The sequence below is a fragment of the Mycteria americana genome, chromosome 5 (assembly GCF_035582795.1).
Source record: "Mycteria americana isolate JAX WOST 10 ecotype Jacksonville Zoo and Gardens chromosome 5, USCA_MyAme_1.0, whole genome shotgun sequence".
Classification (NCBI taxonomy): Eukaryota; Metazoa; Chordata; class Aves; order Ciconiiformes; family Ciconiidae; genus Mycteria; species Mycteria americana.
The window spans coordinates 20,115,250-20,136,172 of record NC_134369.1 but is presented as its reverse complement, the minus strand read 5'-3'; the positions used below and the strand labels follow the sequence as shown (position 1 = coordinate 20,136,172).

General features: G+C 40.4%; 1 protein-coding gene across 12 annotated transcripts in view; it reads left to right on the top strand.

Moving 5' to 3' along the window:
• Positions 1-16,218, top strand: part of TSPAN4 (tetraspanin 4) — a 467,778-nt gene extending 451,560 nt beyond the window's left edge. For all 12 annotated transcript variants that reach the window (XM_075502392.1, XM_075502393.1, XM_075502395.1 and 9 more), the window contains 4 exons: positions 2,066-2,167; positions 10,675-10,806; positions 13,200-13,283; positions 16,079-16,218. In XM_075502392.1, coding sequence (XP_075358507.1) covers positions 2,066-2,167; positions 10,675-10,806; positions 13,200-13,283; positions 16,079-16,147 — 387 coding nt within the window. In that variant the 3' untranslated portion in view covers positions 16,148-16,218. The remainder of the gene's footprint in view (positions 1-2,065; positions 2,168-10,674; positions 10,807-13,199; positions 13,284-16,078) is intronic.
• The last annotated feature ends 4,705 nt before the right edge of the window (positions 16,219-20,923 follow it).

Here is a 20,923-nt window from a genome sequence, read left to right as displayed (position 1 = left end):
TTCAACAATTAATTTGCCTCACGAGCTCTGTAGGACACTAACTAAATTTCAAGCCTCTCTCAGTGCCCTTCCATCCTAATTGATGGCTCTGCTTGAGACCACAGCAGGTCCAGTTGAGACACAGGGAGCTGAGGGTAAGTGAAGAGCTGAAACCCAGTTCAATCTAATTCTTAAATGAATGCTAGGAATCCCACACACATATAAGTTTATCATTTATTGCCTGTAATTTTCTCAACTAATTCCAAATGTAATGATAGCTTTCAGCTTTGGTTTTCTCTTCTAATTAACATACCAGTGACTATGTACTATCTCTGTGTAAAGTCAAAAGCAGCTTACATGATAATTACAATGGGAGCACAGCACCTACTGTTCAAGATAGTCATCCACAAGAAAGTGCTTGCATGATAGTGAAGGTGCTGAGACTAAGTTGTACATTGTTCTTGTACTGTCACAAAGCTATTTTATTAGTGGCTCAGCTTGATGGTGGTCAACTTTTGGGAAGGAAACAAAAGAACTGGAGAGACCAAGCAGAACCATATAAACATACAGCAGAGATTTCTTGGACTTGATGAACTTTTGAGGTCATAGTTTTTCATGGAGTGATATTGTTGAGTAACTTTACATTTACCCCATAATAATTATGATGTAGTGGGTTGAAAATTCCTCTTTTACAATGTGCAAGATGCTTTGCATCCACTTTTTTTTCCAGGAGCAAATGAAAACAATTCTGACTGAACAAAGCAGAAGGAATATCCAAGTGTATGGTAGAAACAGAATACCTTTATTCCTTCTGTTAACTCAAAATTAGCATTGGTTACTTCATTTTAGTCCACCCTCAGCTGGAATGACTGGTATCAGAGGGGCAATCACTAGAGAATACACCATGTCTATCTGTTGTCCAATATGGAAGAGAGTATGTGTTAACTTAGACTGTCCCCATGAAGCAAGTTGTGAATTTAATTTTGGTTTTCTTTTTGACTGTTGCAGCAGAAAGATGTCAGAGTGGCACTGTGTTTTGCAGTCAGATTTATAGCAGATTGATGGAGAAGAAAATGGGACAGGTCTGCTCACCCTTCTTGCTCTATACCTCTGATGTCAAACAGACTACTAACATTGACAAGCACCCACAGGAGGGGGGAATGTATGGGTGTATTTGAGCAGCACTATTCAGTGCTTTTCATTTACAACAGAAAAATCAGGTTAAACCGTGAACATCCATTTATTATTTACTTTCTTTTTTGTGTTTGCTTGATTCTGTGGAAATGTGTATGTATGGTTAGACTGGGAGAGAGGCACTTGCAATAATTTTGGATACTACCTGGTGGTGACCAGTGGATCCACTAATAGCATGCTTTACCAGCAGAGGCTCTCAACAGGAAAGCACCATCTTCAATTGCAGAAGCCTCTAAAGTAGAACTTTGTACTTTCATTAAATCAACGAAAATACATTTATTTAAGAGCAACTCCATTTAGTAACTAAATTCTTAAATCCTGTCTGACCTGAATTTTGGATAGCTCGTTCCTTGCTGCTTCAATATAACTTTGTCCATCCTGCTGTAAGAAGTGGGGTACCCTGACTGATATAACGAACACAACTGAGAGCATCAGTACAATGTTAATACTGCTGTTGATCTCCTGGGAAGCATATGGAAGATGCTGAGGGGTACTTGGTCACAATTAAAGATATTAAGCTAAAAGGAAATGCTGTGGGTAGATGAATGTTTTCATATATAGGCCTCATTTGCAAAAAAATGAGTGATTAAACTGAATCCAGTCTCTCTATAGTACTTTGGTGGTTAAGTGAGAAGGGAAAAGATGTTCTGGAGGTCTGTGATGGAAAACATTAACGTTAACTCAGAACAGGAACTCCTCATGTTCTTTACAAAATGCAGATACCTGTAATAGATACCTGCTCTACTGGAGAAAGGCTTTAGGAAATGTGGTTAACTTTTATTTCATTTCAGTATAGGACTGTTGTCCAACATCTCCCTGCTCCATGCACTTTGATTCTGAAATGTGGTACTCAGCAAATTTTGAGTTTTGTGTCTTTTGTTATTTGTTTTAGATTGACAAGTATGCTCAGCGGGATCTGAAGAAAGGGCTTCATTTGTATGGGACAGATGGAAATATTGGCCTAACTAATGCATGGAGCATCATTCAAACAGATGTAAGTCTGAGCTTTTTTTTTTTTTTTTTCTTCTCTTCATCTTTATCCTCTGGGTTCTGTAACAGCATATTCTGGGTGTGAATGTAATTAAATCTCCAGATCCCAAGCCAATCTCTTCCTCCCATCCGGTCAGTATATTAGCAACTAAACTCTCTGCTTTTTGTAACAAATGGTTATTTTTATTTATTTCTCCTTTGACCAGGATAGCTTATTTCTTTTAAAAATTTATATTGTGTTGATGCCTAAATGTCATATAGTTCTGTGCTGTGTGGAGAGTGAAGGAGATGATCAGGCAGGAAACAAGCAGTACCTTCTCCTTAGTCAAAGGGACAGCTTATGTTGGAATGAAGACCAATAGCTTAATAACAAAGAACCACTTCAACCCCTTTTCATTTCTGTCCTGTCTCCTTTCGTTGCTGTTGTTGGTTTCCATTAGTGTAGTCAAAATGGAAACCAGCCATGGTGTTTACAACCTCCTCCTACAGTCAATACCTTTTTCCCAGCAGAATTCAATCATCCTCCATCACAGATGGGCTGGGAATGCTTTTTGCTATGTTCCCACCGCTGTTGCATCCTTCTGATTCTCTGACAGCACTCTGCCAGTGTTTGTCTCATAAGGACTGGTGAACACTATAGCTGGCTTCCTCCTTTTGTCCTTGTCTGGCTTGCTGAGGAAACACCATCACTGACAGTTCAGGTTTATTAACTCTGTCCTTCTCTTTTCTTATTCAGTTCAATCAGTTCTCTTGGGGGTGATCTTTCTGATTTGGTTTTCTCTGCTTTCTGAATGAGGAAAAGTGCTCCAACTTTTCTTCTGCTTCAGGAAGAAGCACTTGGACTGCCTTGGCTTCACTCAAAAAATCTTGCACAGCTTTCTCGAATTCTCCTCCAGAGGTGCTAGTGTGGTACAGACAGGCAGGGCTTTAGTCTTGCCTCTGATGTCTTAAATCGGCCAAAGATGATAAGCTCTCTGAATGCTTCCAAGTTTATATGAACTATTGGAGATGACGGATAAGCTACCTACCACATCCTGATAAGATAAACCTGCTCATTTACCCTTTACTTCCTCTATTGCCATTTGAACTGAAATCCTGAACATCTTTCAGTTTGGTAGTGTCAAGATTCACATGTATCGTTCTGTACGATACAAGATAACAGGAGCGGCAGCCTGCTAAGAAAAGGTCTGAGAAATTAAAAGTTTGGGGTCACTAACAGAACAAAAGAACTGGTTGGCCAAACTCCATGTGCATCTTTGGGGCTGCAGGAGCTGTCTGTATTGAGTGCAGTAGGTTGACAGCAATAGTACTGTGTGTGAAAGACAAACAGCTCAGGTCCAGCAAATGAGCTAATAAGCTTTGGAGCCCTGCATCCTAACAGCTGCATGTAGAAGGTTCTTTCGGTTACCTTTAAAAGGCCTCAGCATCTTGCAATATTGCTAATATTCTTCTCTTCCAATACTATGATCAAATATGAGAAGGCATCAATTACTGACAAGAGAAATGCATTTTGTGGTGCTAGCCCAAGAGTATGCCATGTGAAATATAGATAAAATTTTTACTATCATTGCTTATATCAAACAGTATTAGAAGTTTTACTTTTTTACACTAACTTAACTCTGCTTAGTAAAAATGTGGTAAAAATTACTAGTATTAAGATTTTTGCAGTAAATATTAATCTGGTTGCAGTGACACCCCAAGAACTGTTAAAAGCATATAGCAAAGGTGGGGGAAAAAGCATTATTTGGAGGACTTATGGGATATAAATCCCATGCTTCTGCTCCCCTTTCTGTAAAATAGGTGTAACAATATATACTATGTCTAGTTCAGCTAGTCACATTTTTTGAAGATGTTTACAAGTTGGATTGGATTCAGAAAAGATGTAAAAGAATACTGAGAATTTTGGGAATTTACATTATGGTGAGAAATTTTAAAAGCTTTGTATAACCAGGAAAACATGAAGTAGTGATGTGATTGCAGTCCTTAAAAAGAGAGCAGGAAGGGAAAAGGGTTTTGAAAGAAAAGGGCTCCGTAATTGATCCAAGAGCTAAAAGCTCAAGATACAGATATCTGATGGTATGGATGCTATTGTACAGCAGGATGGTGGAGTCTTTTTCTCTGAAGTCAAGACAGAATTTTTTGTCTAAAAGAAATGCTCTTGTTCAGTGACAAGCTTGGGTTTGAGGCAGGACTCAATAGTCCGTGGTCTGTGTAGTGCTACAGATCATGCTTGATTGTCTTAATGATTCCTTTGGCCTTGAAACCTATTACAGTTCAAAGAATGTCTTACAAGTTTCAGATGAAACTAATGTTAGCTAGGTCTTCGGAGCCCAAAAGATAATAGGAAAGTGCCATCTCGCAAGCCATGTACAGCCATGTTACATCACTCTCTTTTCTAACATGGCAACTATGAAATTACCATGCGTTGTCTTGACAGTACCATAGTGTTAAAGTCTCCGTGCTTCCTGTGCTGGACACTGAGGAGAAAAGCAAAGAGCTCCCACAGATCTATTTTTACCGCTCTGCATAATTGGTTTTCACATGAATCTTTCAAAACTATTTAGGAGTAGAGTATTGTAGTGGTGCAGTGAAGGCAATCCCAGCATGGTTAATTATGTAAAACACTTCGCAGTTGAATAGTGCTATGTAAATGCCAAGTATTATTTTTGTGTTCAGTAATAATCGTTATCCCTTACATCTCTAATCAGTAGAGTGTAATCACTGATAGGAGGATTAGGGCAATACAGGGCACTTTCTGAAAGGAAAGTCCCAGCCCAGGCTTGCTGTTTGCATTCTGGCTCCTAAGAGACAGGTCTCCAAAAAAACCCACGTTAGAGCTAATCACATTGCCACACAGGACAATGTCTCAGCACTGACTTTGCTAATGGGGCCAGTAGACATCAGTCATTGGTTGAGCTATGGGCCATGTTTGTACGTGGATGGAAAACAGCAGCTTCAGAAAAAAGCATGATATGTAAAAAACATGACAGTAACAGAGATCATAATGAGTCCTTGTCCTCTCTGCATTCACACTCCTTTCTTTGCCAAAGTATTTTTCAGAGCTTGAGCAGAAGGATGGCACCATGGTTAAAGTAGTAAGCTCAGACATGAGGGATCTAAGCTCTGGCATAGTTCCTCATTTCTCCTACTATTAGCTTAATAGAGACCATCCCCACCCTGAGTTCACTAAGTACGACTGTGTATGGCAACTTTTGCTTAAAGAAGGGGGGAAAAAAATTTTCCAGAAGCAGAACCACATTTAGATGGCATTTGATTTCTGTGGGACTGGCCGATCACAAATCAGAGGGGAGTTTTGACTGGGAGTATGGATACCCAGTGTGCACACAGTGACTTGTGAGTGGTGATTACTGTATTTCTTCTTCAAGTGTGAAGGCCTGAGCACCTTCTTGGGGGGAGCTTTCTTCTCTGAAGCCTTTGTACCTTGAGAAATGGTTTTCCTCTTTTTAACAGAAGCATACAATTCCTAAGTAACTGGGAACAAGGAAAAAACAGGGTCTGTCAGGCCCATCTTTAAGGAGGAAGTTGCAGTTTTGGTCCATGACTGATCTGTTCAGATTACCAATAAAGGCGTTGTGTTGAGCTGCATACATGCAACGCATGTTAGAGGAAAAGCACTAGACTCATTCTGCAGTTGTATTAAGCTTCTAGGTCAAGCAGCTGTTTCAAATTAGAACATTTTATTGATTTCTTTTTAATACCTTCAGCTAACCAAACTCACAGCCTTTCTCAATAGCGTTTCAAACCTTAAAAGGATCAGAAACACAAGCAGGTGACTTTTGTGTGTCATGACTGAAGACTACGAAAGCTTACAAAGTGATTTTAAACATGACTAAAATTCTAATAGTTTAGGATGTAAGTTACCCTGAAATGCATTACAATCCTTACCAACCAGGACTGGTTAAAGTTACAGGTGGAGATCATTAGGAAATGAGAAATAGGCATTAATTCTTAAAATGTTGCTTCATCCCCAGCATCTTTGTGATCAATATTTGAACACTTCTCTTTTTAACTAACCAGGCAGTAATTTGAAAGGCGTGCAGAAAATGCATTAGCTTCACTAAAGTGAGCAAATTCAGCTCACTTTTACTGCTGTGTAATGCCTTTCATGTCTATTTAGATTACTGTAACTGAGAACAAAATTTGACCCATCTCCCTCTACCCCAGTCACTGATTCTGTTAGATCAAGCCATACTTGTAGTATGGCTTGATGTAATCCATGAAGTAATCCAAACCACCTATTAAACAGGATTTTAGAACAAAACTATCTTATTCACTACTTTTTACAGTGATGGAGGAAAAAGGCATATAAAAGGCACCCTACCCTGTCCCTGATTCTCTGTCACATTCACAAAACCAGAAAACCAGGAATTGCTGAAACCTGTCTGCAACAAGGATTGGGTGTCTGTTTATTTTCATGAACCCTATCCCAGCCTGGCTGATTTTGCAGGAATTTGGCAGAGAAAATAAGGCCTATGTAGCCTTCAATACTGTGATTGCCTGTAAAATACATACAAGAATCCAACTCCTTAACATTTCTATTGCACTAAGATAGAAACTTTGTGTTTAACATTAATTACCAGCCCTAGATACCCCATGCTAGAGCAGCAATTACTTGTTAACAAAAATTAAGCTATTTGCAAGCAGTGTTGTATTCCATAAATACAGCGCAGAGACCTCAGTGCTGTTTGGTGCTGCTTGGCTGGGAAAAGCACTCCTCAGCAGCACGACCTTTGACTGCATCGTTGTGTTGAGCAGCCCCTGCATGTCCTGAGCTCTTGGGAGATGATAAGCTGCTTCAGAACCCCACAGGTAATCAATAGGGGAGTGATTTATGTCTCTTTAACAAAGGAGGGAAGAAATGTGGTTTGACATCTTGGGAGACAGAGCCTCCCACATGAAACATGTGAAACAAACAGCAGCGTATTGTCAGTATTCCTGGAAATGTTCAGCAGTGGGAGCTTAGATACTCAGAGGCATTTGACAAGCTTTTGCTTGTTTGAGCAACTCTGCCAAACACTGTACAAGTGTCCCCAGAACTACTACCCAATTGTTACCTTATGCTGTAAGTACCCACATTTGTTCATGTGGGCAGGCACACTGCACCTAATCATGCATGCTCCTTCACAGCTGCAAGCAGTAGAAAGAAGTGATCTGAAGTGTCCAAGTCATGGTGTCTTAAAGTTACTGCTATTCAAAACAGTAGCTGACATTTTTAACAGATTACCCCCTTTTAAAGTGTGTTAGTTTGGGTACCCCAAAATAAGCACTATTAGTTAGTAATTGTTTCTAAAAAACATAAGTGTATTGTTCCCTGTTGAAACTAGGAACAGAACTAATCAATTAGGCAACGCTGTCTAATTTTATCACTTAACTAGTGAAGGGAACTGTAAATGTGACCAAAAAATGAATGTGGTTGTAGCAAGAATCAAGTCTGCAATTGCTTCATGACAGTCAGGCAGTTTAACTTTCTGGCATTGGCATAACATCAGCCTTTGTGGAAGAACATGAAGTCTAGTATAACTGGCTACAGCAAACTGCCCGTGAAGAAATTATCCTTCATGTGACCTGAGCTTTCTCCATCCTCCAAGTGTAGGACTGTCTCCAGCTATCCTTGCTCAGAAACCTTGTAAACTTTAAAAAGAAAACATTGCTCTGAAATCTAAGAGGACTCTAAAAAATCCTCTTATTTTGCTCTTTGTCCTCAATATTCCCCTTTCATCTAATAGTCCCTCATCTCCCTCAACAATTTGGCTACTTATCGTTCAGCTTCATGCACACAGGGTAAATCGGTCACTTGTCACATGATCCAAAATCACTCCCACACTCTCTCTTCTCTACTTGGGCCTCCATAATGAAGTCTCTGAATTTACTGAGCTCTTAACTTATCCATCTTTTTGGCTTCTAGCTGGACCCCTTTGCTGAATCTATACTGGTGATCCATTCAGTCCCACTGCCGCTACTTTCCTTGTTCTTGCCTCTTTGACCTACTGCCATGGGTCAGTGCCTCTGCTCCTTAGAGATGCTGTTCACCAGACTTGGTCTTCATTGAACACTACTTGCTCGTGCGCTCTCTGGTCTCTGTGGTGTTAGTACTCTTCTGTGTTCGTCACCTCCTCTCCTTTAGGATTGTGCATCGTCCGCTGCTTAATTCCATCGCTCATCCTTTGTCTTCCAAAGACGTGACATCTCTCTCAGTTATAGTTCCAGACATCATTTCTTCCAGTCCCAAGACTATTGATTGTCATGCTAGTTCATTCTTTTTTACCCTTGATTTTTTCTTAGTCCTTTCTCCCATTGCTGGGACTGCCTTGTCTGCCAGCAGTGGCAGGCAAGTATCAATATTTAATCCTCTGCTCTTGTACAATACACAGAGGATCTGCGTGGGCAGGCAATGTGTGTCCAACTGCAGCTTGTCTTTGCAACTGCATCCCCTCCTATTTCCACCTTCTGGCTTACCAGGAAGTTTTACTCTTTGGAGTCCCAACCCTAGATCATGGCCTAGCCACCTTCTGCTTCACAGGTTCCATTGGAACAGCTGTCCTCAACCTGTTAGTGAGCCCTTAACTACAAAACCTGTACTTCATCTCCTTAGTCTGTCAGACTTTGACACCCTCAGCCATGCAATATTATGGGGAGAAAGGGTCTAGTCCCGATTTATGCAAACTTGTGTCACTTGTATTTGGCCAGAACATCACTCAAATGTCTCAGCCCTTGCTGTTGCACTCTCTACATCACAGATGAGCCGCATTTTCAAGGCTTGCTATTTACAAGCTGTCACTTCTTGCTGTCTATCAAAGAGCTGCCTCCTGACTCTAATGATGACAGCCTGCAAGACCTTCTTGTTAGATTTCCAGATAAACCAGCTTTGTCAAACGCATGCCATGTGTTCCATGCCGCTCTTATCCGCTTTTGGGATCTTTTACGCATGGAGCTCCTGTCTCGTGTGCAGGAACATAGAGGAAAAAAAGTCACAAACTTTTTATACTTTCAAGTCAGTTTGTAGAAAATGAAGCCTGTAAACTCACAAATCAAACAGTTGCAAGCCAAGGATTGATTCCTGCCATGGACCAAATCAGAATTCTGAGCAGAACCTTGGGGGGGATAGATGTTAGTCCAGGAAAGATTTCTGACTTTTGCTTGGCAGAAGAAAAACAGTGCTGCGTGCACTGAAACCTATCGTGGACTACTTTCTGCAAGTGCTTGAAGCATCGAGGCAACGTGTGACACCTCTGCCCTCTATTGGTCTTGAATGGCAGCTCTTGTGTGTGCAACAAGACCTGAACACTCAGCCCTCTGTGCCCATAGACTCTACAACTATTATATATATATAGGGGAAACTCTCCCTCAGCCCAGTGTAAACATCAGGATCTGAATTAGGTCCTTGGACCTGGTGATGCAGGTGTCTGCATAATTGTGAGTCTATCAGAAACAAGAGGAATGGTCTCTATAGAGATAAGAAAAATACTGTACAGGCTTACATAAAATTACATTTAAAAAATAAGATCTTGGCAAGTCATTTTGGGGCTAAGTAGGTGGCTGGCATAGCCTTGAAAAAGTGTGAAGTACTGCCAATAGCAGAGAGTAGTTCTGCAGCCCAGTGTCATTTTGTTTTACTCATTAGCGGTAAAGTGTCTAAGTACTGACAAATTCATACTTTTGAGTTAGCACAGGAGTGACAGATGGTGTATACATCTATATGGTAATGAGTCTTAGCTTATTTTGTATCACAGGAATATACCAGTTCCCAGAGGGGGAAGATGGTCACAGAGCCATTCTCTGTACTGTTATGTACATTTCCTATACCTTTCATCCCACTACCAAACTCGAACAAACCTTCCAAGTTAGTACTAACATAGTCATTGTACACTGCGTCATCATATGCAGACACTTAAAGCACCACTATTTAGCGGCATCAGATGATGACATTAAGGAACTGGACCAAAGAAAGAAGAGGAGGAAATACATCTTTTACTGACTGACAAAGACTTTCAAAGATGATCAGTAATTAACAGCTTAGAGAGAAATTTGCCTCGCTAACTTCAATTGTGATTTCAGAAGTAGCGTGCCATGGAGATCCCAGTATCTTCATCTCCTGGGTGCTGTATCTGTATCTTAAGTAATTTTTTTTCCTGACAACAAGCTCCAAACAATTGTTATAATCCTGCTCAGTCACATCAACTCTTAACCTCGGCACTTGGCTGGGCTTGTCCTGTTTCAGCTCCTGCAGTGTCCTGCCACTGCCAATAGGTGCCTTTGCTTCTTGTATCAACATTAGCTACATACGAGACCATATTTAAATATAATAAAAGAGTGGGGGAAAGGGTCTATTTGGGTAAAGCTGAGGAAATACTGTATTTCTTTAAAATTTCAAGCCTCTGCTGGTGTAATCAAAATGCACTGAATGTCCAACTCCAGGAGGCAGAAGTCTGAACAAGCAGAAGTCAGTGACAGATCATACTTATGGTATCGTCTTGGTTCTTCTTTTTCCAGTTCAGATGCTGTGGAGTCTCCAACTACACTGACTGGTTTGAAGTGTATAATACAACCCGGGTGCCGGACTCCTGCTGCTTAGAATTCAGTGAGAACTGTGGACTCCATTCCCCAGGGACCTGGTGGAAAGCGGTGAGTAGCTCTCCAGGAGCAGCTCAGCAGCTACCTTGCAACCCAGGTAAAGGGCAGGCAGCTAGTCATTTGCAGGGCTATACAGATGATAAGGTATGTTGTACCCTTACTCATCTTTAATCAGGTGGTTTCAGAAGGCTCATGTTGAGCTGTGGCTTTTGACCTCCAATGAAACTGCCAATTTAATTATTTTTACGAGCTTAAGGCTTTCCTTTCAGTAGGCTCTAAGCTGTTGTTTCAAATTGAAGACAAGTACCTTCCAACACTGAGCTGGAGCACAGTCTAGCTGGGAAATGACAGGATTGTCCTTTTTAATGTCCTTACTGGAGTCAGGTAGAGATAAAGGCAAATGGCTTCTCCACACACATAGCACAAGCCCTGGAGCAGCAGCCATAGCTCATCATGGCCTAGGCAGTTGTGAGGCAAGACAACTGTGTGAGCCTGGAGTGCTCTGCTCCTGCCAGGAACCCTAGTTCAGGGGCTTCCACTGCACAGTAGGAGAGTGGGAACTGTTCCACTGAATTGCCAGCAGCATTTTTTTTGCAATGAGTTTCCTGCACTTGCCTGTAATCAAATTCAAAACTCCATGGGATAATTTTCCTACAATGTCCTCAGCAAGATCTTTCCAGAGCAGATAGTCAGACCCTAAATTCTTCTCTGAAATTAGCTCAGCAATCCTTTGTGCTAATTACAGGTAGTGCAATTACCCAGGAGGGGTGTGGAGTAAGGCCATCTGATGAAGTGGAATTATAGGGAAGTTTTGCTGGTTCTAAAGGTTTGTGAAGACAACGCGTAAAGCTCTCGGCCACTTTCTAGTGAAATTTCATACGCATGGATTGGCACTAGCAGAGGCTGAGTTCCAACCAAACATGGCTCCCTTCTACCTCTCAAATAGCTCCAAGTCAAATTTTGAATTTAAGGACTTAAATTCAAGATTCCTTCTTCTGTTTTATTCAGGATACCAAGAAGATCAGTGTAGGCTAACACCATGTCTTCTGGTGGGCATTAATAGTTTTTCCTTTATACATATGTGAAAGCCAGTAACTGAAGGATTCTTGGCCATGTACATTTACAAGACAGAGGGCACAATTTTTGCACAAGGTTGTCTTACAGACATTATTTATTATTTCCACATTATTTAAAGAAAGGTTTCACTTGGGCCAATTCCACCCTCCCCAAAACTGGGTCAGCAACATGAGGCTACAGCTACTGCAGAATTTAAAGCAGGAAGAAAATAATGGAGGAGTGCCAATACTGCAATTTGAAATGATGGAAAATGGTATGAAATAGGCTTATGTGCAGCAGGAGTGCAACTGTGTAGGGTCTTACCTACACAGTTGGTAAGATCTTATGTAGGTAGGTAAGATTGGCATAGGCTTGCCCATGTGCAACTGATCAGCTCCCACTGGAACTTTTGGGTTTGATATACATATGTATATTATAATAAATATTTGTTTTCGTGAAACATGGAGACAATGAAGGGCTCATTCTGAAGTTCTAACTGCTTCTAGTTGGTTTTTAGAGGGCAAAGAAGACCCAAATCCACTGCTTGTTTATTTGTAGTTACTGGCCCAATTTATATGGAGCAGTGCTCATGCAGCATTTTGGAGGTGCACTTTTTTGTGTCATTACAATTAGTACTCCATGTTCAAGCTTCAACCCAGAAATATATGGTTGTTGTGGTTTAACCCCAGCCAGCAACTAAGCACCACACAGCTGCTCGCTCACTGCCCCCCGGTGGGATGGGGGAGAGAATCGGAAGAGTAAAAGTGAGAAAACTCATGGGTTGAGATAAAGACAGTTTAATAGGTAAAGCAAAAGCTGTGCATTCAAGCAAAGCAAAACAAGGAATTAATTCACTACTTCCTATCAGCAGGCAGGTGTTCAGCCACCTCCAGGAAAGCAGGGCTCCATCATGCGTAACGGTTACTTGGGAAGACAAACGCCATCACTCCGACTGTCCCCCTCTTCCTTCTTCTTCCCCAGCTTTATATGCTGAACATGACGTCATATGGTATGGAATAGCCCTTTGGCCAGTTTGGATCAACTATCCTGGCTGTGTCCCCTCCCAGTTTCTTCTGCACCTGGCAGAGCAGGGGAAGCTGAAAAGTCCTTGACTCTGTGTAAACACTGCTTAGCAGCAACTAAAACATCCATGTGTTATCAACACTGTTTCCAGCACAAATGCAAAACATAGCCCCATACTAGCTACTGTGAAGAAAATTAACTCTATCCCAGCCAAAACCAGCACAACAGCAGTTGCTCCAATGCTGAAACGATAATCCAGGCTACCTAGCAGCTTAGTCTGATCTGGCTCTTTTGTGTCTGTATATTCCCAGGGGAGCAGATCTGTGTGTTTATGGCTAATACAACATTCTGGGGTTTTTTTCCAGCCTTGCTACGAAACAGTGAAAATATGGCTCCAGGAAAACTTACTAGCTGTGGGAATCTTTGGATTGTGCACAGCTATGGTGCAGGTACAGTTTAATATCAATTTTCAAATCCTAATTAATCATAACTAAATAAGTAACCACAGATCCAGATATACTCTGCCCAAGCCTGTTTTAATAATTCCAAATTTTGCATGATGTTAGAGTAAAACTCTGCAAGATTTAAATACTATGTACAAGGTACAGAACTAGGAATACTGCACACATTTTCTGTTTTATGATGCACTGCAAAGAGCAGGCACTTTACCAAGTGATTTATCTAAGGCTTAGACTAGACTCAGTGGTAGTCCCTGCCATCCAAAGACAGAAGCCTAGTCAGGGTAGGCTGAATTGCCTTTTAGGGTACCTGTATTTGTCCAGAGAGGACCATGCACTTAGGCTAAATAGCTAACTTCAAGATAGCCTAAAGGTAGCTTGTCTTCAACCCCATCCTCAGTCCTAGGGTAAGTAAGTGACAAGTTGGGATGTTGTTATCATTACTCAACCTTGCCGATAAAACCATGCTCATTTTCTATTAATTGCAGGGAAACTAGGTAGGTAAGATGGGCATAGACTTGCCTATCAGATTTTTGACCTGCAGTTATTTCCAGCATAACTTTGGTCAGAGAAGACTCTGTTGTCAGTGTAGTACCTTGCCTCTTAGTCTTACATACCTGTGTCTTTAACTCAGCTTGCCATGGCTGTGGCCATAGTGTAGCCCCAATGGCACAAACCTTAGCCTGAAGATACACGGGTGAAAGCTCAGGCTGTTTCAGCTGTATGTCAGTCCTCCACTTATGGCCCAACTTTCCATTCCTGAATGCCGTGAAGATGGAGCTTTAGTTTCCAGCTCCACCTCTCTCTCACACTCAACTTATAAGTAGAAAGGATGGCATCACTAAGCTGATTAAATACCATGTAACTCCAGATTATTTTTAATTTTGCATGGTATACCACTAGCAGCAGCAAGAGAGTGCCTGGGATCAGAATTCCACTCATATTCTCACTAATGCCAGAATGGCATGTATCTTACGCTCTCATATGTCACGTATTGGCTGCAACTTATTAATGGCTGCAACATATTAATGCAAATGCCTGACTCCTTGTAGGCCAAAATTCAGTGGAGTTTTGGCTTTTGTTTTCCAGTATAGTAAGCAGATATGCTTAGGAAAAAAGATAAGCACAACAAGATCATAGGGCAGACAGTCAATGTAAGACTGTTGTTAATATATTACCATATTTTAAAAAACAGCTTTTGAGCATCTATTCAGCTTTTAGGGAGTCTTTAAAAGATACATTAAAAACCCAGCAGCCCACATCAGAGTCCTTCTCACATAGACCTTGATTCTATTTAGGGTATTTAAGAGAATACCATCTTTCTGACAGAAAGAAATTACTAGTTTGCATGGGAGAAAACACTTCAGACAATTTAAAAATGCTAATTAATATTCTTAGTAAATGCTGTGAAATACAGAGAAAACATCTCAGAACACAGAATATTTTTAGTCTGTCTTCCAGCTGCACTATGTGAGTGAATCTGATGATGAAAGCTTCAGTGCACTGTAACCTAAAATGAATTGGGCTCCCTCTATTGTTGCTGTTACAATGTTGTTCAGGCCCTAAGCATATGACAGCTTTTGTTTTTCATGTTAACAATCTTATAGTTAGAATCACACAGTGACACAACTTGAAGGACATACAGCACGTGCCAGAAGAATCTTCTTCAGTCATACACGCTTGAAATTATAAAACAAATTGAGCCACTGAGGTTTTATTATGCAGCTGTCCCTGAAGATGTTCCTTTGCTAGGAAGTAGAAGGCAGTGTTCAGGGGATACTTCCAAAAGGCTTGTGCTTACTATAAAACAGCACACTAAAGCCTAACAATCTTACTTCCCTGTGGAAGAATGGAAAATTAAGAGAGAAGAAAAAAAAAAAGGTTATAAAGCTGTTGTTTATGAAGTAGTATGTGCATTATTCATGTACTCTTTCAAAATACTCATTAAGAGGAGCCACTATTTATGTAAAGACTAAACTTGAAGTGGTCAAATTAAGTGCCTAAAATAGAATTTGTACAAAAAATTTCTACCTGGCAAACCTTTATTTCAATGACAATTTTTACAGTGGTGTTGCAAAGGAGTAGTAACAACCACTTAGTACATTCATGTGATTACTTCAACTGGAAGGAAAATAAGACTTTCTTCCCCTTCCCCTTTTCTGATGAAGTAATCCACCAGAGGCAGCACAGCAGGTCAGTAGTTGGGCTGGGAGAAGAACCACCTGCTGCTTCTCTCGAATAAGCTGAGTAGAAAGACACATACATTGTTGATGAGGTATTGGTGGTTATGATTAATGCATGGACAGTCTCCAGTGATTCCCCCATAGGAACCTGTGCACACATATGCTTGGAAAAGTAAACCACAGCATCCTTTGGGTCAGGGATGAACCTTATGGTCTTTCAAAGCAATAGCTACAGAGATAACCACATAGCCACACAGCTGTGGGTTGCTACTATAAACGATTTTTGAGCAAAAGACATCAAAAAATTTATTTTCAATATACCTCTTCCCAGTATCTGGTGGCTGCTTTTCGTGGAGAAATCAACTCTCCCGTGCTCAAAATTGTTCATTCTGTAAAACAGCAATACAGATAAGGACAAAAGGCAGACAGAAACTAGGAAGAGAACAAGGACATGAACCTGCAGGAAAAGCAGTATGTGATGTGTCTTCCTGTATGTGAACAAAACCAGTGTAAGCATGCTTTTCTCTCTTTTTTTTGTTTGTTTCAATAAATAGAGGTTTTTTAACTTACTGAAAAACAATTGTTTGTTTGTTTTTCTCTTAGATTCTCGGACTCACCTTTGCAATGACCATGTATTGTCAGGTAGTCAAGGCAGACACCTACTGTGCATAGATACCATTCCCAATCTTTCTGCTCATTCTCCAAAGGACACAGGAGAAATCTCCATGCTCATTCATCTGACCTTTTTTTTTTTCCCCTTTGTACTATAAACTGTGTATAATGCTATCTTTCTGAAGATTTTGTGAATCACCCCACTTTACTGAAGGAGGAAGAAAAGAAAAAGTCAGTACTTGAACTGGCACAGGTAAGAAGCAGCCTTGTCTTTAAACAGAAGAAAACCTCCAAAGAGCCATGGTTCCTTTTCCATGGGCTATGGCAAGGCAAAGGAGGCTGCTTACGAGGGCCTGATCTGCAAACCAATGTTAGCAAAAGATTGCACTGAGGCAACCTCTGTGAAACCTGCCAGGTTGCCTTCCTGCATTTCACAGTCTGGAAGAGAGGGTGTAGAAAATGAGTATTCTTCAGCATGGAAAGAAGAGTAGCTAACACTGAATGCAGTTGTAATTCTGCTACAGTTTGCACACAGCTAAAATGTCAAGATCAAACAGCCCTGCCTCCAAGTGTCTCAAGATGATTTTGTAGCCAGGAGAGGATCTCATCTTCAGAAATATGTTATTTTAAATGAGTATTTTTAATCTTATGCGCTGCAAAGTCAGGCTTTTCATCAGAATCTGTACAGTGAGATCTGGCTGTTAAGAGAAAACAATATTGGACATTGTCTCACCTATTAATTGCCAGTGGCATATAGATGGTTGACTGTATATGTAATATGTATTACATTCATATACACATACTGCTCTGAAAGGAGGTGAAAATACCCAGCATCTAACCTCAGAAAGAGGGAACCTTTCTATCCTATTTTACATTCCAACTGAAATAACCAAGTATTATTTCTTGTAGGAGGCACTATCACTTACACCTCTGGGAAACAAGTAATTACATTCAGCTGTATCTTCATTTCAGTAAACAACTTGTGAGTGGGCTCTCTCTGTCATTCTACTATGATTTTATTTTTTTATCACCCCTGTTTCAAGTTATTCTGCCAAAAAATATCACTCATTTCCACACTTGAAGATCTGTACAAAGCTGTCAGCTGTTCCTTCCCTGAATGTCACTGTTTCATTAATTTACTTTGGGATATCATCATCTGCAGGTATGATAGAGTTTGCTTTGCTGAGGAAAAATCTTTTGCACATTGCTCATTTTTCTGAGAGTTATTAAGACTTCAGATGTTTTTATGCTTAGCTCCCCCCGCCCCCCGCTGCATGCTTACAACAGCCAAGTCACATCAGTCTTTGTTAGAACTGGAGTCACCTCTCAGTTCTGTTTTTCAGACCCGTCTCCCTCTGCCTGGCTGTTGGCTAGACTATGCTCCACACTCTCTGGAATTTGCAGAAATCAAAATCATAACTTTCCTTAGCCAGAAAACAACCATCAGTTGTCCAATTTCCCCATCCTGCATTGGTAACTGAAGTAATTTATGTAGTACCCTTCTGTGCACACCTTCTAGCGATGAGGTTAAGAATCAGCTGATTCCTATTGTTTAAACAAACAATTCCCCATCAGCAAGCAGCCCCAGATAATGCACATATAACAGTGAGAAGCTGAAGCACTCCAGGGAACAACACAGCAGGGAACAGGCAAACAGAGCAGTGCAGCTGGCCTGCTCCCTGCAGCCAGCCTTGAGGACCACTGACAATAGACCAGAGACACAACCATGGTGCCCTGTTTTCCCAGAAAGCTCAATGCAGCTACTGTGACAGACTAGAAGCATGCATCAAGTTCAGGCAAAAAAAAAAGTTCCCCTGTACCTTTAGTGCTTACAACAGCAGGTCTCAGCTATGAGTGACATTTTGTTTACTTTGATTTAAAGGCAATTTCCAGCAGTAAAGCTGGACTCACCAACCCACAGCCTATTGAACAATCTCCTTAACACCCGTAAGTAACCCTTTTCTGGACCTGCTGCACCATTGACAAATACTACTCTCACTGCTTAGGTTTTGGGGTTTTCCTCCCTCTCTGCTGACTTCCTGCGGTCTTCTCACCCTGAGGCCTGAACTACTCCCTGTTTTGTGGGGAAGTGCTTAGGACAGTCTGGTGTGTGAAAGAGCAAGTATCTTCCAGAATCTTACCTCCTACCTTTATGCATCAGCCTCTGTAGCATGGGGCATTTAGCTGTGCAGGCTAAGTTGAAAGTAATGTATTACTTGTGTGCATTTTATGTGGATTCCCAATCACTCACTATCACAGCAGCCTCACCACCACTAAAGGATTTTACTGCCATGCTAACAAGCCTTGACAAATATTAACAGACTTTGACCCAAGACAAAGGTTAAACTGAGTGAGTAGCCCACACACAGGTGCTCTGTACTGCAACAAGAGACTTACTCTTGGTGTTACAATCACCACAGTCTCAATGCTCTCTGCTTCCTGAGCCCAGGTTGAACTGTCAACAGTCCTGCTCTTTGAAAGATGGTGTAAGTTCATTCCTTCCCTCTCTCCACTCTGTTCCTTTCTTACCTGCATAGACATGATTCCAGGTTAGATGTACCTTTAGTTCTTGCCATGGTTTATAGTTTGTACACACAGGTGCTCCTGCTGACAGCTCAGAGTTTCCACCACTGAAAAGCAGCATAACAGAGTGATGAATACATTAATAAAACATTGATTTTTAAGAAAGATAAAAGGTAGACAAGTCTATTTGTAGTGATCCCTGCTATTAAAAATTAACACAGAGACAGCAGGCTGATGATGGCTCAGTTAAAGAGCAAACCATTGTGCAACAGAGCTCCCACACAGGGCAACTCTCATCAATTTGCCTCATGGTGGTGTAGAGAGAAGAGAGATCACAAACGCTCATTATGCAAGTCTCCCAATAACATGTGCTGAGCTCTTAGAGAAGACTGCTAGATTTCAGCTAAACCTACAGAAGAAACAAAATGAGAAACAGACTGAAGACAAGTCACACTTTGTGGTTCCCTCTAATCATTTTCCACAGTTTAGGTGTCTTTACAACAAGATAAACCGCCTCAGTTTTCAAAACCATGTATCTATAGGGAGTATAAGCAATACTCACTTTGTAAATCCCAGTCACTGCAACAGAAACATACAGCACTAACTGCTGAAAAGAAAGAAAAAAAGAAAAAAAAAACCCACAGACCACACATTGCTGCTAATAATTCTTTTTTTAAACACTACCCTTACACTGCCAACCGAGATTCTACTGCAACTTGTTTATAATTTGAACTGGATTATTTTCTATATTTTATGTTATTAACTCTCTTCACACAGGCCAAAAAGAAGTTATGGTGCTTAAAGCATTAGCAGCACAATCCAATTTCAAACCTCTGAACATACTGCATATAACAAGCCTCAGACTTATAGTTTCTTTTTAAAAGCATTGCATCCTTTCTCTGCTGATGAGGTCAGAGTATTTTGTGACATGTAACAGCAACAATCTTTTTTTTAAAAAAAAAAACAATAAAAGATAGTTCCATATTATGCATAAAACTTCATGTTGAACTGGTTGATTATAAACACATACCCTGTAGTACATAATACCCGTTTAAAAGGCTGCTTATATCCTATGTATGCAGAGCAACACAGAAATCATTCCAATTGCTGCCATTAGTGTTTAGTAAAGTCTTTTATATTATTTTCACTTCTTATCTTTAAATGTGAAGGAGAACTCAATACATATAAAGACAGAACCAAAGGCAACAAAGACATTGAAGGAGAGCACTCCTAATTTATACTCACTCATTGCGCTTTCTGCTTAATAACAAGATGTGAAGGCACAGGGTGCATGGCTGGACTTGCTGAATACAGCAACATCAGGATTTAGCTTTTAGATTCAGTCCAATATACTTCTGGCTTTTCATCTTCACAATTATAATAATATATATATATATAGTATATATATATTTAATAGAATATGGTTTATTTTCCTGTCAGTAGCAGCCAAATCTTCTTGCTTGTACAACAGAATTATTTAGCTCCACATCTTACAGTGCACAATCACGGAAATTCACTCCAGTTTCTGTTCTATGAATACTTCTTTGTTCCTCCCCCTTAATATAAAACTTCCAAAGGTTTATTCTTCCATTTAATAATTACCATTTGAATGCAGCATTGTATGATTTATAATATGAAGAGGAAGGAACTGCACAGAAGCTGTAAAAATATTTTATCTTGCAATATGGCTGCTACATGAATCCACCCAAACCCCTCACTTCTCACAAACCAATTAAGAACTGGTTACATCTTTCTGTGCATGTGGCTCCCAGCTGCCTCTTCCCCCATTCAGAGATAGGACAGGAGGTTGTTAGCATGGAGAAAGTTGAAGCTATTCACTTACCCCTTAGCTTCATTGTTGTGCTATAAATGTGGCACCAGTAAGCGCAACAGAAACCAGCAGTTCATTGTGGCATTTATTTTAAAACCAGACTCTTTATTAACTTTGTCTGCAAGGATTCTTGCTAAGTGTGAATGATCTTCACAGATACAGAGTTAGACAATTCACAGGAAGAAAACAAGTCAGGACTCGCCCTGGGAAAATTTGTTTGGATTCCATTGTGAATTCTCCTAGATTGTCACCAGTATCTTACCACAGTGGGCAGGTCTCCTCAGTTCTTTGGATTTTGTCACTGCAACTACAATGATACATTGTTGTGCATTCATATAAAGAACAAAATTTTAAAATCTACATTTTATTTTTTAAAAGTTATTAAATATTCTTTAAAGTTTACAACAGAATGTCTTTTGTATTCTTTATAATCAGCTACACTACAAGCTATACAGTGAGTACACGCCTACCCAACGATGCGT